Here is a 15,137-nt window from a genome sequence, read left to right as displayed (position 1 = left end):
ATGCTAATGGAAACTGTGCGTGAAACTTACTATTTTGTTTTCGTGCGACTTACTATCCAGAAATAGTTCGTTTTACTTACTTAACACTTGCAAAGAACATTTGTAGGCTACAGACCTTCGAAAATATATTTTATATGGACTTCTACGATAACAGATGTCAATAAAATGATTGATTCGGTGTCTTACGTGCAGAAAGAAAGCTTATTTTCATTTATTTTGGTACTAAATTATATCGCTTCGTGCGAATTACTATCGCTGAATGTGCAATTTTCACACAATTCAAACAATGTTCTCAAAAACCACAAAACGTAGGATAATGCACTTTGTATTGTCATTTGGAGAAAATTAACGCGAATATGATACGCTAGGTTTTGTTTTGATACTCACCGGGGCTCAGCAGTCGCCATTTTCTCGTATTACTATACAAAGTCACGTGATTCCCCCCGTGTAATTGGCCTATATTAAAACATCTGCAATGGTCTTTGATTATATTTACTGTAGTGTTTTTCTATTTGCCATACATTATTGGACATAAAAAATGCTTATTATTTTTTTAATGTATCATTCAACATGTTTTAAATTGTAGATTAAGAATTAGGAGTGTTGATAAAATACAGCTTATTCTTGACATATTTCACGAACTCATTGTTTTAATGTTCATGTTCATCATAATGAAGAGTGTAATTGAAAGCTAATTTCAACTCACATATATCCTAAATGTATTGCGTAAGTATTTTACCATTAAAAAAAAACACAAAAAGAAACAAGAATTTGAATGGAAGAAAACATATTTACACTTTTCAGTTATGAACAAAACGATTCAGTCATCGAATGTATTGTCTGTTAATCTCTTACATCAATTGCGGTCTCATTGTTTTGAAGGATAGACATTAATCAAATGCTTTCGCGGACACATTGTTGTCCACGAAATGTCAGTAAAAACTCTTTAAATCACTAAATGACATTATCTGGATTTATGTTCTGTCGTTGATGTATTTGTCCTCTTGGACTTATGATAGAAATAATTCAATCCATATATTGTAAATACAGTAATATTTAATTGCCAGACTGTTGTTTTCGAATAATAACAAATATTACGCTTTCATTGATGCAGCAGTTTGAGTTTGTTAGCTATATAGAAATAGACAACTGGTTATTCATTTATAAACAAATACAGTAAAATGGCATTGACATTTTGTAATGTGATTGGGAAATTTTGGAGGCTTCGTTTCACGTATGTTTCGCCCCCATGTTTAAGTTGTTATTTTATCATTTTGTCCTACTTGATATTGTCCTTGCTTTACACCTATCCTTCTATAATCAGTTACGTCAATGTTTTACAATGGCAAGAAAATACACATGGGACGTGACCTTTTTCATACCGTATAAGGTTTCTTTGAGGAAAAAAATAGTTTTATAATGAATAACAAACAGTACAGGAACATTGCAACTTTACTTTTCTAAATATCAAAGATCTGACCAAACACTCTTGTAATTTAGTTTATGACAATGCGCTATTGTCTGTAGAAACATAGTCTAAACCAGTATTAATCAAATGCAGACTGTCAAATATGTGTGCGATGTGAAACATATTATTCTGATATTGTTATTTTTGTCTGAACATTGACTATTTTAAATCATGTTTTATGCAAATAGTTTGAAATTTATCTGTATGTTAGCCGAATTCACTTGTCCCTATATCATTGAAACAGAATAGTCTGACATTGTTATTATATAAAAACGAGGATATGCTTAAATAAATCGCATGTCAAAACAATATTTTATTGATGATAATCGTTAGGAAAATATGAAATAATCAAAGCCTTTGCTGTCCTGCTACAAATGTTTATCATACATTGTGTTGATACATGTTTACTGTATGATAAAAGTATGTATATATAAAGATTATCTGTCATGTTGGAGTATATTTATATCTTTACAGGCATGTTAGTGGTAAAACAAACAGCTGTTTTTAATTTTATACCATTTTTAACAGAAATCAGCGGAAGTACAGTTCAGTGTTTTCCCCTGTCTTGTGCCCTTTACTTTTTGTTGGGAATGTAAAACCAAGAAAAAATATACCAGTACCAGCTATTTGTTCTATGCTTTTTTTTTGCTACTGGCAATGTGTGATACTCCCGACCTATTCTATTCTAACCTATGTTAAAACATCTTCACTAATATAAAAAATGCGAAAAAAAGAACAAAACAACAACAACTCAACGTTAAATTTCAGTTGAGTTTTTAACCATATATCAACAATGAAAAAACATTTTTTTTGTTATATATCAGTACAGGTTTTTTTAAATTCTCATTGAAAGTGTACTGAATATAATGGGTTAGTAAGAACAAAGAAAGACGTCTTAACCATGCGAGAACTAGTCGTATAAATATCAATCAAAATGTATCGGTTAACCTCCATTATTAAAAGTGTTGGGCAGTGAGTTTTTATATTGCATTGTACATATTTTTCTTTATCTATTATCACCCTTGCAATAGAAAAACGTTTGAAATACAATGTATATTTCAAATTCAACACAACTTTTGATAGCGATAGCGAAAAATGTGCATAATGCCACTTTAACCAATTTGGAGTTTCTTGTCTTTTAAAATGATTTTGAAATTCATCTGGACAAATGTTTAAGTGTGACACAAATAAGTAAAACAAACATATTGCCTAACATTATTCTACTAAAGAAATTTAGATTGAAAACGTTGTTTTTGTCTTTTTGTTATGTGTCTATGTTTTACACTTATATTGGCAAAGGACTTTCACGATCAGATATTGCAGTTTACAATGTTTCACAATGAACAAACAATGCACATGGGATTTGTAGCGGCGGCGAGATAATGTCATCTTACAACTTCCAACGAACATGACAGAAAAAAGCATTGCTCAGACTCGTATATCTCACCAAAGATATAATGAATATTGTACCAACGAACGGTAGAGACATTATAATTTCATGAATTCATCAATTCAAATTCGCGATTTTACTGTCAGGATTTCACGATTGCAATTTAATGAATTCGCAATTTCAATATAACTGAATATACAACTTTATAGAATATTTATGAACTGCCATTATATTGTCATTCATAATTCATTAACTCACAGACAGATAACTTTGATTCAATGTTGTGATAATTCTATGCCCAATCGTTCCAATACACATTTTAGAAGATAAAAAAACGAATAAAATTAGGATCTTGCAGGTATAAAGGAATAGTCTCGTTGATTTAACTCTATTTGACTTACGTCTTTGGAAATGAATTTAATTTCGAAATCCAATAAAGTTTAGCTCAAACTTATGACAATCATTTGCTTTAAATAATTACATTTTCTTAATTATCTAGAAAATTATATAATTCACTTTAAAATATGCTGCTATAAAAACAAAAGCAATATGTATTATTTTTAGTTTTTGAAAAACCCCGAGGCCTTCACAAAATAATTCATTTCGTAATGGTGGCCCGTCAATCTCGTCTTAGTTGATAACTATGTTGTTTTATATCAAACTAACTAGAAAAACATACTCTCTTTTCATTTTCTATTGACAAAAGTAAGCTAACAAACGTAGCGCTGGAAGAATCATTCACACTGCCCTAAATGTAACATTGTATTGAGCAGTGGATATTAATCAAACTGTTTTCTCAGACATATCTTTGTCCAGTGCCTGTCAGATTCTTCTATTAAGAAAACCCTTTAAATCACTAAATGACGTTATCTAGATTTATAGTTTGACATTAATATATTTGTTGTCCTACTGTTATGATAACAATTCATCATCAATTAGTTATTCAATCATTTTCGGTAGTATTAACATGATTATTTCAACGGCTATTGTTTTGTTGCCTAAAAGGTTTGTGTCACCTTACTTCCTGATTAAGTTATCTTGATTAAGTTATATTTCCAATTCAACTACAACTATTTTATATACAGAAAAAAACATTTAACATCGGTAAGAAATAACTATTTAGACTATATGCTCATAAATTCTGATAAGACCCTTGTGTGCTTTTGTTTGTTTGTTTATTTGTTGTGAATTTACTTATCAATGACTGCTCTGGTATATAAAAATCAATAATGTTGTTGATAGATGTTTTTTCTGCATTTAGAAATAATATCGAGTTTTCTTATAAAAAAACAACAACAAAAAAAAAAAAAAAAAAAAAAAAAAAACATGTTTATTGTTCTCAAATTTAAATTGACACTGACGACGGTATTAAAAACTTGAAGAAAATGTAATAAGGACTTCAAGAAGCGGCGACCAGTTTAATTGATGCAAACAATTTTCATTAGGATCTGAAAACTCCTTCACCTAGACTAATTAGAAATTGCGAAATAGATTTTTGTTCATTTCAAGTTGTAACTGGAGTATAACAAAAGAACAATAAATATCTCAATATGCATATCTATGAAGCCGAACTCTCTCAATATTTAATCATTTTTTCCCGCTCCTGTTACATTTAGTTCTAATGCCAGACAACTCATGGTAATGGTATGTAAAGGAGACAAGTGTTTCAGAGTTTTTTCCCTTTATCGACTACGTATGAAAAACAACCAAAACTATTTGACTGCATTATTAAATGTGTTTAATATAGCACCGTATAGCAACAAAACAGTAATTATTTCTCTATGCGTGATAGCTTGGCATTTTTTCTCTCCGATCTCTACTTTATACATGTTTATATGAAATCAGACTAGATTTGTTGCAGATATCATATAAGATGTACAAATATGGTTGATTCGTTTAAATGTTATACATGTTAATTGAGAAACTATATATGATCAATTATGGCAAGGATAAAGCTAATATTTCCATTGTAAAAATGTAATGAGACAAACCTATTAATTAAAAAGATTTGTGTGATAGTTTATGTGTTTAAAGGTTTTGAATATGTGACAAAATTTCAAAATGGATGCTGACAGATATAATGAAATATTGTATGTTAATTTTTTCATACTTAAAATTTATTTAACGTTTTGGCAGGAATTGTTTTTATAAACCGTTCATTAAATGTATGATACATGTATCGTTTCGACCCCCTTTGCCGGGTCATAAAGGATGTTAAAATCGTATAAGTTAATAGATATATTACTTAATTGGATAATTAAAACCATTGCTTTTTATGTATCTATACGTTGTTAACAATTTGCAATTGAAGCAACTTTGATAACCTGTAAGCAAGTAATTTCATATCACGTAGGAATTAAACTGTTGAATTTAACTTATGCAAAACAACTTTTATAGCTGCATTGGATTTAAGTAAACTTAATGGCACATTATGACTAAAAATTACTTTTTTTATTTTATTTTTGCACTACTACTTCTATGAGCTTTAAAATGGGATGACCCTAGAGAACAAATTTGCACTGCCACGAGGATTTGCAAAACCAGAAGCTTCATATTTGGTTTGTAGCATTGTTTAATAGAGCTGGTGTGTTCAGATCAAAAAGCCATTTAACAAAAAAACGTTTAAAATTGTACTTTTTCGCAGTGATGTTAACAAGTGATGTTATATTTTTTGGTCTTTCGGGATCATTGATTCCAAAATCTGTTGAGGCTTGATTACCACTTAGGCTGGTGATACGGGTTGTGAAAGATGTAAAAGCTTCCTATATTCTACAAGTTATCACCTCTTTCAAAAGCATCTGCGAGACATCAAAAGCTTTGTGTGCGACGTTGTTTAGCAAGCAGAAGGCTGCTAAGTTTGTTCAAATCATGATCAAAACTTTCAATGGATTTTATTTAAGCGTTCTACGGCCATTATGCTGTGTTCCACTTTTATTGTTGAAGATTTTTTTACACAATCAGATATGACAGTATAAAAGGTTTCACAAAGCAAAAAAAAGGCACAAAAGAATGGAGCTCTCCGCTAGATAAGATTGTCTTTTAATTTGGTTGAATAAACACACTGTTTTTCTTCTTCTTATTTTCTTTCCAAGTTGTCAAAAATAAATTATAATAAAATATGAAATGTCTGCTTTAACAGAAACTTCTATGTATCAATTAAATAAACAAATATATATTTCCGGCATAGATTCATATACATAAAGAAAGCATTTGTTTTATTTGTTCTTGTTTATAGCAAAAATTGCAAACAGCAAAATTGCAACGCAATGTTTACAAGTTTCCATGTTTACAAAAACATATCAATTTAGATTAATACTGAACATTTCAATATATTGATACAAATTTGAAAAGCAACTTGAATAAATCAGAATAAAAGATATCAGGTCTTATTGCCAACATTATGTCATCTGTAGCATTTTAATAATTGACTTATCATTTTGTCTGATCACTGACTGTTCATGGGTGTTCCTTTATGCCAATTGTTTTAAATATTTCGACGGGATTTGGCTAAATAACTCCTCTTTTGAAAAGAAAGTCAATACATTTCATAAAAACTTTAAAGAAACGATTTATAATTCCCTTTGCAAAAACCTGAATTTATAGTAAGGCTATTTCCTGTCGCTCATTATAAATACATTTACAAATAATCCAACAAAAACTAATCCAACATTGGCCTGTATTAAAAATATCTGCAATGTTCTATGATTATATTTGCAGTATTGTTTTGCTGTTTGCCATTCATTACTCGAGATAAAAATGTTTATTATTTGTTAAGTTCTGAAATGTACTTTCAACATTCAATATGTTTTAGTATGTAGATTTAGAATTATACGTGTTGATAAAATACAATTTATTCTTTATTAATTTCACGAACTCATTGTTCTAATGTTCATCATAATGAAGAGTGTTATTGAAAGCTAATTTCAAATCACATATATCCAAAATGTATTGCGTAAGTATTTTACCATTAAAACACAACACACAAAGAAACAAGACTATTAATAGAATGAATCATATTTACACGTTTCAATTATGAAAACAAAACAACAGTTCAGTCATCGAATGAATTGTCTGTTAATCTCTTAAATCAATAGCTGTCTCATTGTTTTGAAGGATAGGCATTAATCAAATGCTTCCATGGACACATTGTTGTCCACGATATGTCAGTACAAACTCTTTAAATCACTAAATGACATTATATGGATGTATGTTCTGTCGTTGATTAATTTGCCCTGTTGGTCTTGTAATTAAAATAATGCAATCCATATATTGTAAATACAGTAATATTTCATTCCTGGACTGCTGTTTTCAAATAATTACAAATTTTACGCTTTCATAGATGCGGCGGTTTGAGTTTGTAAGCTATATGTATATAGACAACTGCTTATTCATTTATAAACAGGTATAGTTAAATGGCATTGACATTTTGTAATTTGATAGGGAAATATTGGAGACTTCGTTTCATGAATGTTTCGCCCCTATGTTTAAGTTGTTGTTATTTTATCATTTTGTCCAACTTGAAATTGTCCTTGCTTTACACATATCCTTCTATAATCAGCTTCGTCAATGTTTTACAATGGCAAGAAAATACACATTGGACGTGTGCCTTTTTCATACCGTATAAGGTTTCTTTGAGAACAAGATAGAGTTTTAAAATGAATGACAGTACAGAAACTTTCTAAATAATAAAGATCTAAACAATCAATCTTGTAATTTTGATTTATATCAACTTGCATAAACAAAGTCTAGACCAGTATTTATTAAATGTAGACTGTCAAATATGTGTGCGATCTGAAACAGATTATTCAGATATTGTTATTTTTGTCTGAACATTGACTGTTTTAAATGATGTTTTATGCAAATAGTTTGAAATTTATCTCTATGTTAGGCGAATTCACTTGTCTCTATATCATTGAAACAGAATAGTCTTACATTGATATTATATAAATACGAGGGTATGCTTAAATAAATCACATGTCAAAACAATATTTTATTGATGATAATCGTTCGGAAAATATGAAATAATCAAAGTTTTTGCTGTTCTGCTACAAATGTTTATCAAATAATTACAACATATGAAGTGTTGATACATTTTTACTGAATGATAAAAGTCTGTAAACATGTCATGTTGGAGTATATTTATATGTTTGCAGGCATTTTAGTGGCTAATAATTTGAATAAAACAAACAGCTGTTCTAATTTCTTTTTTTTTTAAATAGAAAACAGCAAAAAATACTGTGTTCAGTGCTTTTCCCTGTCTTGTGCACTTTACTTTTTATACCCAAGAAAAAATGAACCGATTCCAGCTACTTATTCTATGTTTCTTTTGCTACTGGCAATGTGTGAAACTCCCGCCCTATTCTATTCGAACCTCTGTAACAAAATCTTCACTAATATATAAAAGGTGCAAAAAAGAAACAAACACAAAAAACAAACAAAATAGAACAAAACAATAGCAACTCAACTGTTATATATCTGTTGAGTTTTTTCCCTATATGAATCAATAAAACACAGTACTGTTTATCTTATATATCAGAACAGTTTCCAAACCATCATTGGAAGTATGGGTTAGTAAGAACAAAGAAAAAATCCTAACCATGCGAGAACTACTCGTATTAATATCGTTCAGAAAGTATTGGCAAATCTCAATTCTTAAAAGGGTGAGACAGCATTGTAAATATTTTTCTTTATCTATTTTTACCCTTACAAAAGCCAAGTAATCTTTTGAATTATATTACTAATTCATCACAACTTGACACCGATCGCGAAAAATGAGCGTAATGCCACTTTTATCTATTTGAAGTTTCTAGAAATGATTTTTAAATTCATGTGATTAAATATTTAGATTTGACACAAATAAAACAAACATTTTGCTTGACATCATTCTACTAAAGACCTTTAGATTTAAAACGTTGTTTTTTTTTCTATTTTTTATTCGTCTATGTTTTACACTTAAATTGGCAAAGGATTTCCATGATCAGATATTGCAGTATACAATGTTTCACAATGAACAAACAATGCACATGGGATTTGTATCGGCGGCGGGATAATGTCATCTTACAACTTCCAACGAACATGACAGAAAAAAGCATTGCTCAGACGCATATGTCTTACTAAAGATATAATGAATATTGTACCAAAGAACGGTAGAGACATTATAATTTCATGAATTCATCAATTCGCGTTTTTACTGTCAGGAATTCACGATTGCAATTTCATGAATTCGCCATTTCAATATAACTGAATATAAAACTTTATAGAATATTTATGAATTGTCAACACATTGTCATTCATAATTCATTAATTCACAGACGGATATGTTAAAATTCAATTTAGCAATAATTCTATTCCCAATCGTCCAATGAATATTTCATATTGAACACGAATTAATTAGGATCTGGCAGATATAAAGACATATTCTCGTGAATTGGACTATACATTACTTACGTCTCAACAATTAATATAATTAAGGGGCTCCGTGGCCGAGTGGTTTAGGGTGATGACTTCAAACCACTTGTCCCTCACCGCTGTGGGTTCGAATCCCGACAAGGATTTCATTTGAGGAAGCTATCCAGTTAGCTTAAGGAACGTTGGTTTTTCTACTCAGGTACACGTTCTTGCCATAGATAATGCACGGAAGGGCACTAGGTTCTTCCTCCAAAAGTAAAGCTAGAACGTCGCTATATGACATATACTGTGTCGGTGTGACTCAAAACCCAATCAAACAAACAAACAGATTACTTTTATTCGAAATCTCATAAAGTTTAGTTTAAACCTATGACAGTTATTCGCTTTTTAATAATTACATTTTTCTCAATTATATAGAAAATTATGATTATTCAATTTAAAATATGCTGCAATAAAACAGAAACCAATATGCATTATTTTTAGTTTTTGAAAAACACCTAGGCCTTCACAAAATAATTCATTTCTTATTGGTTTCCCGTCAATCTCGTCTTAGCTATAAACTATTTGATTTAATATTCAACTAACTTGAAAAAACATTTCTCTTTTGTTTTCATTTTCTATTGACACAAGTAAGCTATCAAACGTAGCGCTGGAAGAATCATTCACACTGCCCTAAATGTAACATTGTATTGAGCAGTGGATATTAATCAAACTGTTTTCTCAGACATATTTTTGTCCAGTGCCTGTCAGATTCTTCTATTAAGAAAACCCTTTAAATCACTAAATGACCTTATCTAGATTTATAGTTTGACATTAATATATTTGTTGTCCTAGTGTTATGATAACAATTCGTCAACAATTTATAATTCAATCAGGTAGTATTAACATGATTATTTCAACAGCTTTTGACAGACAACTCGTTGGAATGATTTGTATAAGAGACAAGCGTTTTAGAGTTATTTCCCTTTTCGACTACGTATGAAATGAACTAAAACTATTTATATGTTTAATATAGCACAAAACAGTAATTATTTCTCTTTGCATGATAACTTGGGATTATTTCTTACCGATTTGTACTTAAAACATGTTTATATGGAAAATGACTTTCAAAATAATAATAATATGATAATTTAGATCAATGATATTTGTTTCCTTTATCTAAATTTGTTGCAGATATCATAAGATATATTACGGATATGGTTTGATTCGCACAAATGGTTATACATGTTATTTAGAAACTGTATATGACCCATTATGTCAAGGATAAAGCTAATATTTCCGTTGTAAAAATATAATGAGACAAACCTATTAATTAAAGTGATTTGTGTGATAATTGACTTTTTTGAAGGTTTTGAATACATGACACAATTTCCAAACGTATGCTGACAGATATAATGAAATATTATATGATTAAGAAGTTTTGATACAGATTAATTTAACGTTTAGGCAGGAAAACTTCTGTAAACCGTTTATATTAAATGTGTGATACATGCATCGTTTTGACGTTCTTTTGACGGGTCATTAAGGATGTTAAAACAATCAATTTAAATTCTACTTCATATATGTTGCAAAAATTCAAAAGACAGAGGCTACTATGAAATGTCAGTTGATCAGTGTTGGTTCTTTGCTCAATCAGAGTAGTTACTTAACAAGTATTACTTTAAGTAACAAGAAAAACATCAAAGGGAAATAAATACACGAAATTTGTTGGTTTCTTTCTCAAAAGTATAGAGACAAGTACAGAACAATTTTATTATAAAGACTGACTATTCATCTCACATATAATAAAGCAATTTTCCAATTTTCAACTTCAATATTCTCTCACAATGAAATTTAAAAACCAAATACGAAAATAAAATAATCTTTAATTTGTTCTTGATATTGTATTTCCTAATAATTGAGAAACATAAAATGGAAATTGCTTTTTTGTTGCCTTAAACAGTTTGAATACTCGGTAAGTCTTATCTGCCGTGATTCAGTCTATGTCATATCACAGACATACAGACGAACTACATATCATTTAATGTTTAAAGTTCATAACGATTATAGTTTTTGGTTTTATATTTCATGAAAAAAGTACAAGGTACTTTTTTACTTTAATTAGTTGAATAGGAAAACCATATATAAGGGGTATTTGACGGAATATTATAAAAACTATAGTGAATGATTAATTTCAGTTTTAATATGGAAAAGCAAACAAACAAAAACATAGAAAATATGCCCTAATTCCTTCAATTAACAAGGATTTGACTATCATACTACATTGAATGTATACAAAAGTGTATATCATACTGAAAAGCTGCAAAAGAATCACTTCATATATGAACAATTATCTTATTCATGTCTCTGTCAGAAATTTATCTGAACTATTATAAAATTCTTTTTTTACACAAAATAAATTGACACAAATGTTCAGAAATGTCCATTTCAACACATGTTTTATCGCCTTCTTGCACCCTGAAAGTAAATAATTATTATTAAATCTATTATATAATTATCATTATAAAAATCGCATACAATATATACATGTTCTACTGTAAATTAAGATGTCTGTTAGAATATTTTTAAAGCTAACATTTATATTAATTCTTAAATATTTACATATCAATTTGTTTTATAATCTCATGGCCTTAATAGATTGACTTCGTTTAAAAATAAATCATATTTTCTAAAAACAAAGGACTGTTTATATCATACCGATAAGATCCGACAACCTGTGTTACGTACAAAATGTTTGCATTTGAGTTTCAATCAAAGAATTAACTTCTACAACAACTGCTACTTCAAACTGTTACTTGGTTTAAAGATAGTTTTCGATTTCCTTGCAAAAATGTGGATGTAATTTACTCACCTTGCATCCGCAATCTGCGCATACGTCACAGATGTCTGAATTCTTCAACACGTGGGACTCATAGAATGCTGTTACTTGGTTACCTTTAAAACAAATTTTTATAACATATTTTAATGTTTGAATTATTTATGTTTTTTTTTTTAATTTTTAATGAATTATAATCTCATCTACATACTTTATTTCATTACGTACTCGAATCCAATATTCCGAAATTGTTTTTAAGAAGTTGACAATAGTCCTTACTTGGTTGATAGTAGTCATATACCCTAACGGTTGCTGGCTGCGACTTGGCGACCATGCCCGTTCGGATTACGTCCATTGTAAGACAAATTGGTTTAGTGGTAATCTGAAAATGATTTATGTACGTAATATAAACATAACAATCATAAGTTGGTAAAACCCATAAATGCAAAATAATATAAACTATATATAAACGCCATTTCATTTACAAAACATTCAAACAGATCTTCCCTAGTTTCGCTTTAAAAAGCTAATATTTACGTAATCTTCTATAGTTTTTCATAGCTAACTCTGTTAAACAAATTTAATGTAACTATAAAAACCTAACCTCGTCAAAATATAGTATGACTTTTCTGTCTTCACTTTCAACTTTTTTGATCTCAGCAACACCAGCAATGCTCTCCAAGTCGGCTTCAAATCCGCTTGGAATACCAAATTCCTGAACCGCCATACCACTTGCCCCTGTCTTCAGCCATCTTAACAAGAACATAATACGTGTGGTGATTAATAAAAACGGTTACATTAATAAAATAAAAGTATATATGTTTTAAAATGTATATAATGCAACAACATCATAATTGATAATAAATTTCCAAAAACTTTTCATATCAATTTGTTATATAATTGTATATGAAACAAAAATCTACAAAAGTGTCACAGTCGTAAAAAGGTAAGAAAGATAATATTTTCTTTACGATGTTTATAGTTTCAAGGGAACAGTTTATTCTATGAACATTGTGAATTGCAGACTTTTTACACAATCGTACAAGGTTATCTCTCAAAAAACTGTCAATAAAATGGTGAATATCGTAGATTTTGTAAGAAACTAGCATTTAAACTTACGTAGCACATGTTTTGATGAGAGGAGTCGACCAGTTTCTTGAACCATTGTTACAGTGACATCAAATGATTTCTCCTCAATCTCCTGTTCCACATGAATGAGAGGTTTATCTGAAAACACAACAAAATATTTAAACGTAATCATTGTTTAATTAAAAGATGTTATAGAAATGAGCATGAAAATCGTGCCTATGTAATTGTTGGTTGAAAACAATTAATCTTCTTGACATTTACAATCTTTATTATATTTATTTATGATAGAAAACTACACTGTAATGATACATTCCATATTAAAGTGATTTGATGGGTGTTAAGGATAATTGTAAAACTTACGTCAACCAGAGCCATACCATGTCCTTTGCAGTCACAGAAAACCTGGCTTGGAAACAGATGGAAAGCTGAAAAATATTTAAATTGCAAATTTAATAATACAAACCATAATTACGATTACTGGAGCTTAACATGTATTGCTTAAAATATTGCATAAACCCTCTATTATCAAAACATTAGGTTAACACTATTGATAAATTAAAACTCATACCGCAAACAACTGGTTCTTTCCGGTCTGTCGATTGGTCTTTCAACATGCTTTTGTAAATTATGGAAATATAATATTTGTTACTTATTGCCTATGCTATTACGTTCTGAAGTTATATGTTCAAAAAAGGAAAAGAAGACTTATCTTATTATTTAAGTTCAATTTGAAAGAAAATATATACATTAAAATACAACGTACATTGCAGTTATTATTATATAGAAAAAAACGGTAATAATGTGAGACAGTTTACTTACCACTACAGTTTTGGAAACAAGTGCGTTTTGCTTGTTGATGGAGAATTTGCTGTGTAAATGTTCCAGCTGTTATTGTTGCTTGGATATCAAAATTGTCCGAGTATGCCATTACAGCAAACTCTGATAATGCTTGTAATCCGATAACTGTGTCCTACATAACACAAACCGAATACAGATTACTTAAACGTAATAACAAATTATAGTACCTCTTTTAAATACATAGGTGCGTTAAAACAGATGCCACTTTCATTATTTACTACTAATTATTTAAAGATTCTGATTTTGTGACAGTCAATATAAATATCATTCAAAAGATTTGCCTATGCATTCTTATATATGTTAAATCAAATGTTGATACTGTTGGATTCTATTTTTCTCTTTTTAAGAATAATATCTATAAATGTTGTAAAAACCTGTGTTGAGGCAAATCCACCATTTGAATTTCTCTGTGAAGTTATCCATTTCATTATAGGTATGCCGTTACCGAAGTCTTGTTTAGCAGCTTGCACGAGAAGGGCATATGACGTCATCTCGATATCGATTGGTTAGCCTGCGAGTGAGACGGTCTCCAATAGTTATGGCTGGATGAGCTGGTCTGGGCTTTGTGCCAGTGACGCATACCATCTTTAAGTGGCGGAACATTAAATACATATATCCCAAAGTACCTTATCTTAAAAAACATGTTTATAAAATGTTTTTTTAAGTCATTATTAAAAAGAGATATACTTTTGTTAAAGGAATAATCCCTTTGAATGAATAAACAAATGTGAAATACTTAAATAACAGTAGCGCAATTATTACGGGGAAAGATAACAATTACCTTTAACAATTGCATTCATTGTTCAATTTTGCGTAGGCGTGTCAGCAGATGAACTCTTTGCAAGACGCAGGGCAAAACTACTAATAGCCAATGCATAATCATCAGTTGTTGTTGACAGTTGGCTCTCAACGATTATCCTGTTGCCTTTAGTGACAGCATTCGTTGATTCTACTGCTGAATACTCTGGAATTATTTCATTTCAAAAAGATGCCTTATAGTATCAAATGAATATCTTATAAAGTTATATTCCTTTTCAACGATGTACCTTTCGTCATAGAGATAGAAGCTAGTATTGACGTGCACGTTCCATGCAGGCGGTCGTGTTAGA

The 15,137-nt window shown here is 29.8% G+C and overlaps 2 protein-coding genes across 2 annotated transcripts; both read right to left on the bottom strand.

Annotated features, from left to right (window-relative positions):
* Positions 1 to 11,428: 11,428 nt before the first annotated feature.
* Positions 11,429 to 13,294, bottom strand: LOC132742775 (complement C4-like). The gene is made up of 5 exons (XM_060731251.1): positions 13,201 to 13,294; positions 12,686 to 12,833; positions 12,361 to 12,463; positions 12,118 to 12,200; positions 11,429 to 11,723 (listed from the first exon to the last, which is right to left on the bottom strand). The coding sequence occupies exons 2-5, from the start codon at positions 12,806 to 12,808 to the stop codon at positions 11,706 to 11,708; spliced, it is 327 nt and encodes a 108-aa protein (XP_060587234.1). The 5' UTR covers positions 12,809 to 12,833; positions 13,201 to 13,294; the 3' UTR covers positions 11,429 to 11,705.
* On the bottom strand, positions 13,184 to 14,613 carry LOC132742773 (CD109 antigen-like). The gene is made up of 3 exons (XM_060731249.1): positions 14,403 to 14,613; positions 13,990 to 14,140; positions 13,184 to 13,308 (listed from the first exon to the last, which is right to left on the bottom strand). The coding sequence occupies exons 1-3, from the start codon at positions 14,517 to 14,519 to the stop codon at positions 13,184 to 13,186; spliced, it is 393 nt and encodes a 130-aa protein (XP_060587232.1). The 5' UTR covers positions 14,520 to 14,613.
* Positions 14,614 to 15,137: the final 524 nt, after the last annotated feature.

Source organism: Ruditapes philippinarum, unplaced genomic scaffold (genome assembly GCF_026571515.1).
Source record: "Ruditapes philippinarum isolate M1 unplaced genomic scaffold, ASM2657151v2 ctg9631_1_1_1_1, whole genome shotgun sequence".
Lineage (NCBI taxonomy): Eukaryota > Metazoa > Mollusca > Bivalvia > Venerida > Veneridae > Ruditapes > Ruditapes philippinarum.
This window is presented reverse-complemented; position numbering and strand designations above follow the sequence as displayed.

Excerpts from the sequence above, each read along its gene's own strand:
- LOC132742775 (XM_060731251.1), bottom strand. The coding sequence starts at position 12,808 with ATGGCGGTTCAGGAATTTGGTATTCCAAGCGGATTTGAAGCCGACTTG. Across the intron at positions 12,464-12,685 it reads TCATACTATATTTTGACGAG|ATTACCACTAAACCAATTTG; the intron begins GTTAGGTTTTTA and ends AATCATTTTCAG. Across the intron at positions 12,201-12,360 it reads ATATGACTACTATCAACCAA|GTAACCAAGTAACAGCATTC; the intron begins GTAAGGACTATT and ends TTTGTTTTAAAG.
- LOC132742773 (XM_060731249.1), bottom strand. The coding sequence starts at position 14,519 with ATGACGTCATATGCCCTTCTCGTGCAAGCTGCTAAACAAGACTTCGGT. Across the intron at positions 14,141-14,402 it reads GTGGATTTGCCTCAACACAG|GACACAGTTATCGGATTACA; the intron begins GTTTTTACAACA and ends TGTGTTATGTAG. Across the intron at positions 13,309-13,989 it reads TTGTTTCCAAAACTGTAGTG|ATAAACCTCTCATTCATGTG; the intron begins GTAAGTAAACTG and ends TTGTGTTTTCAG.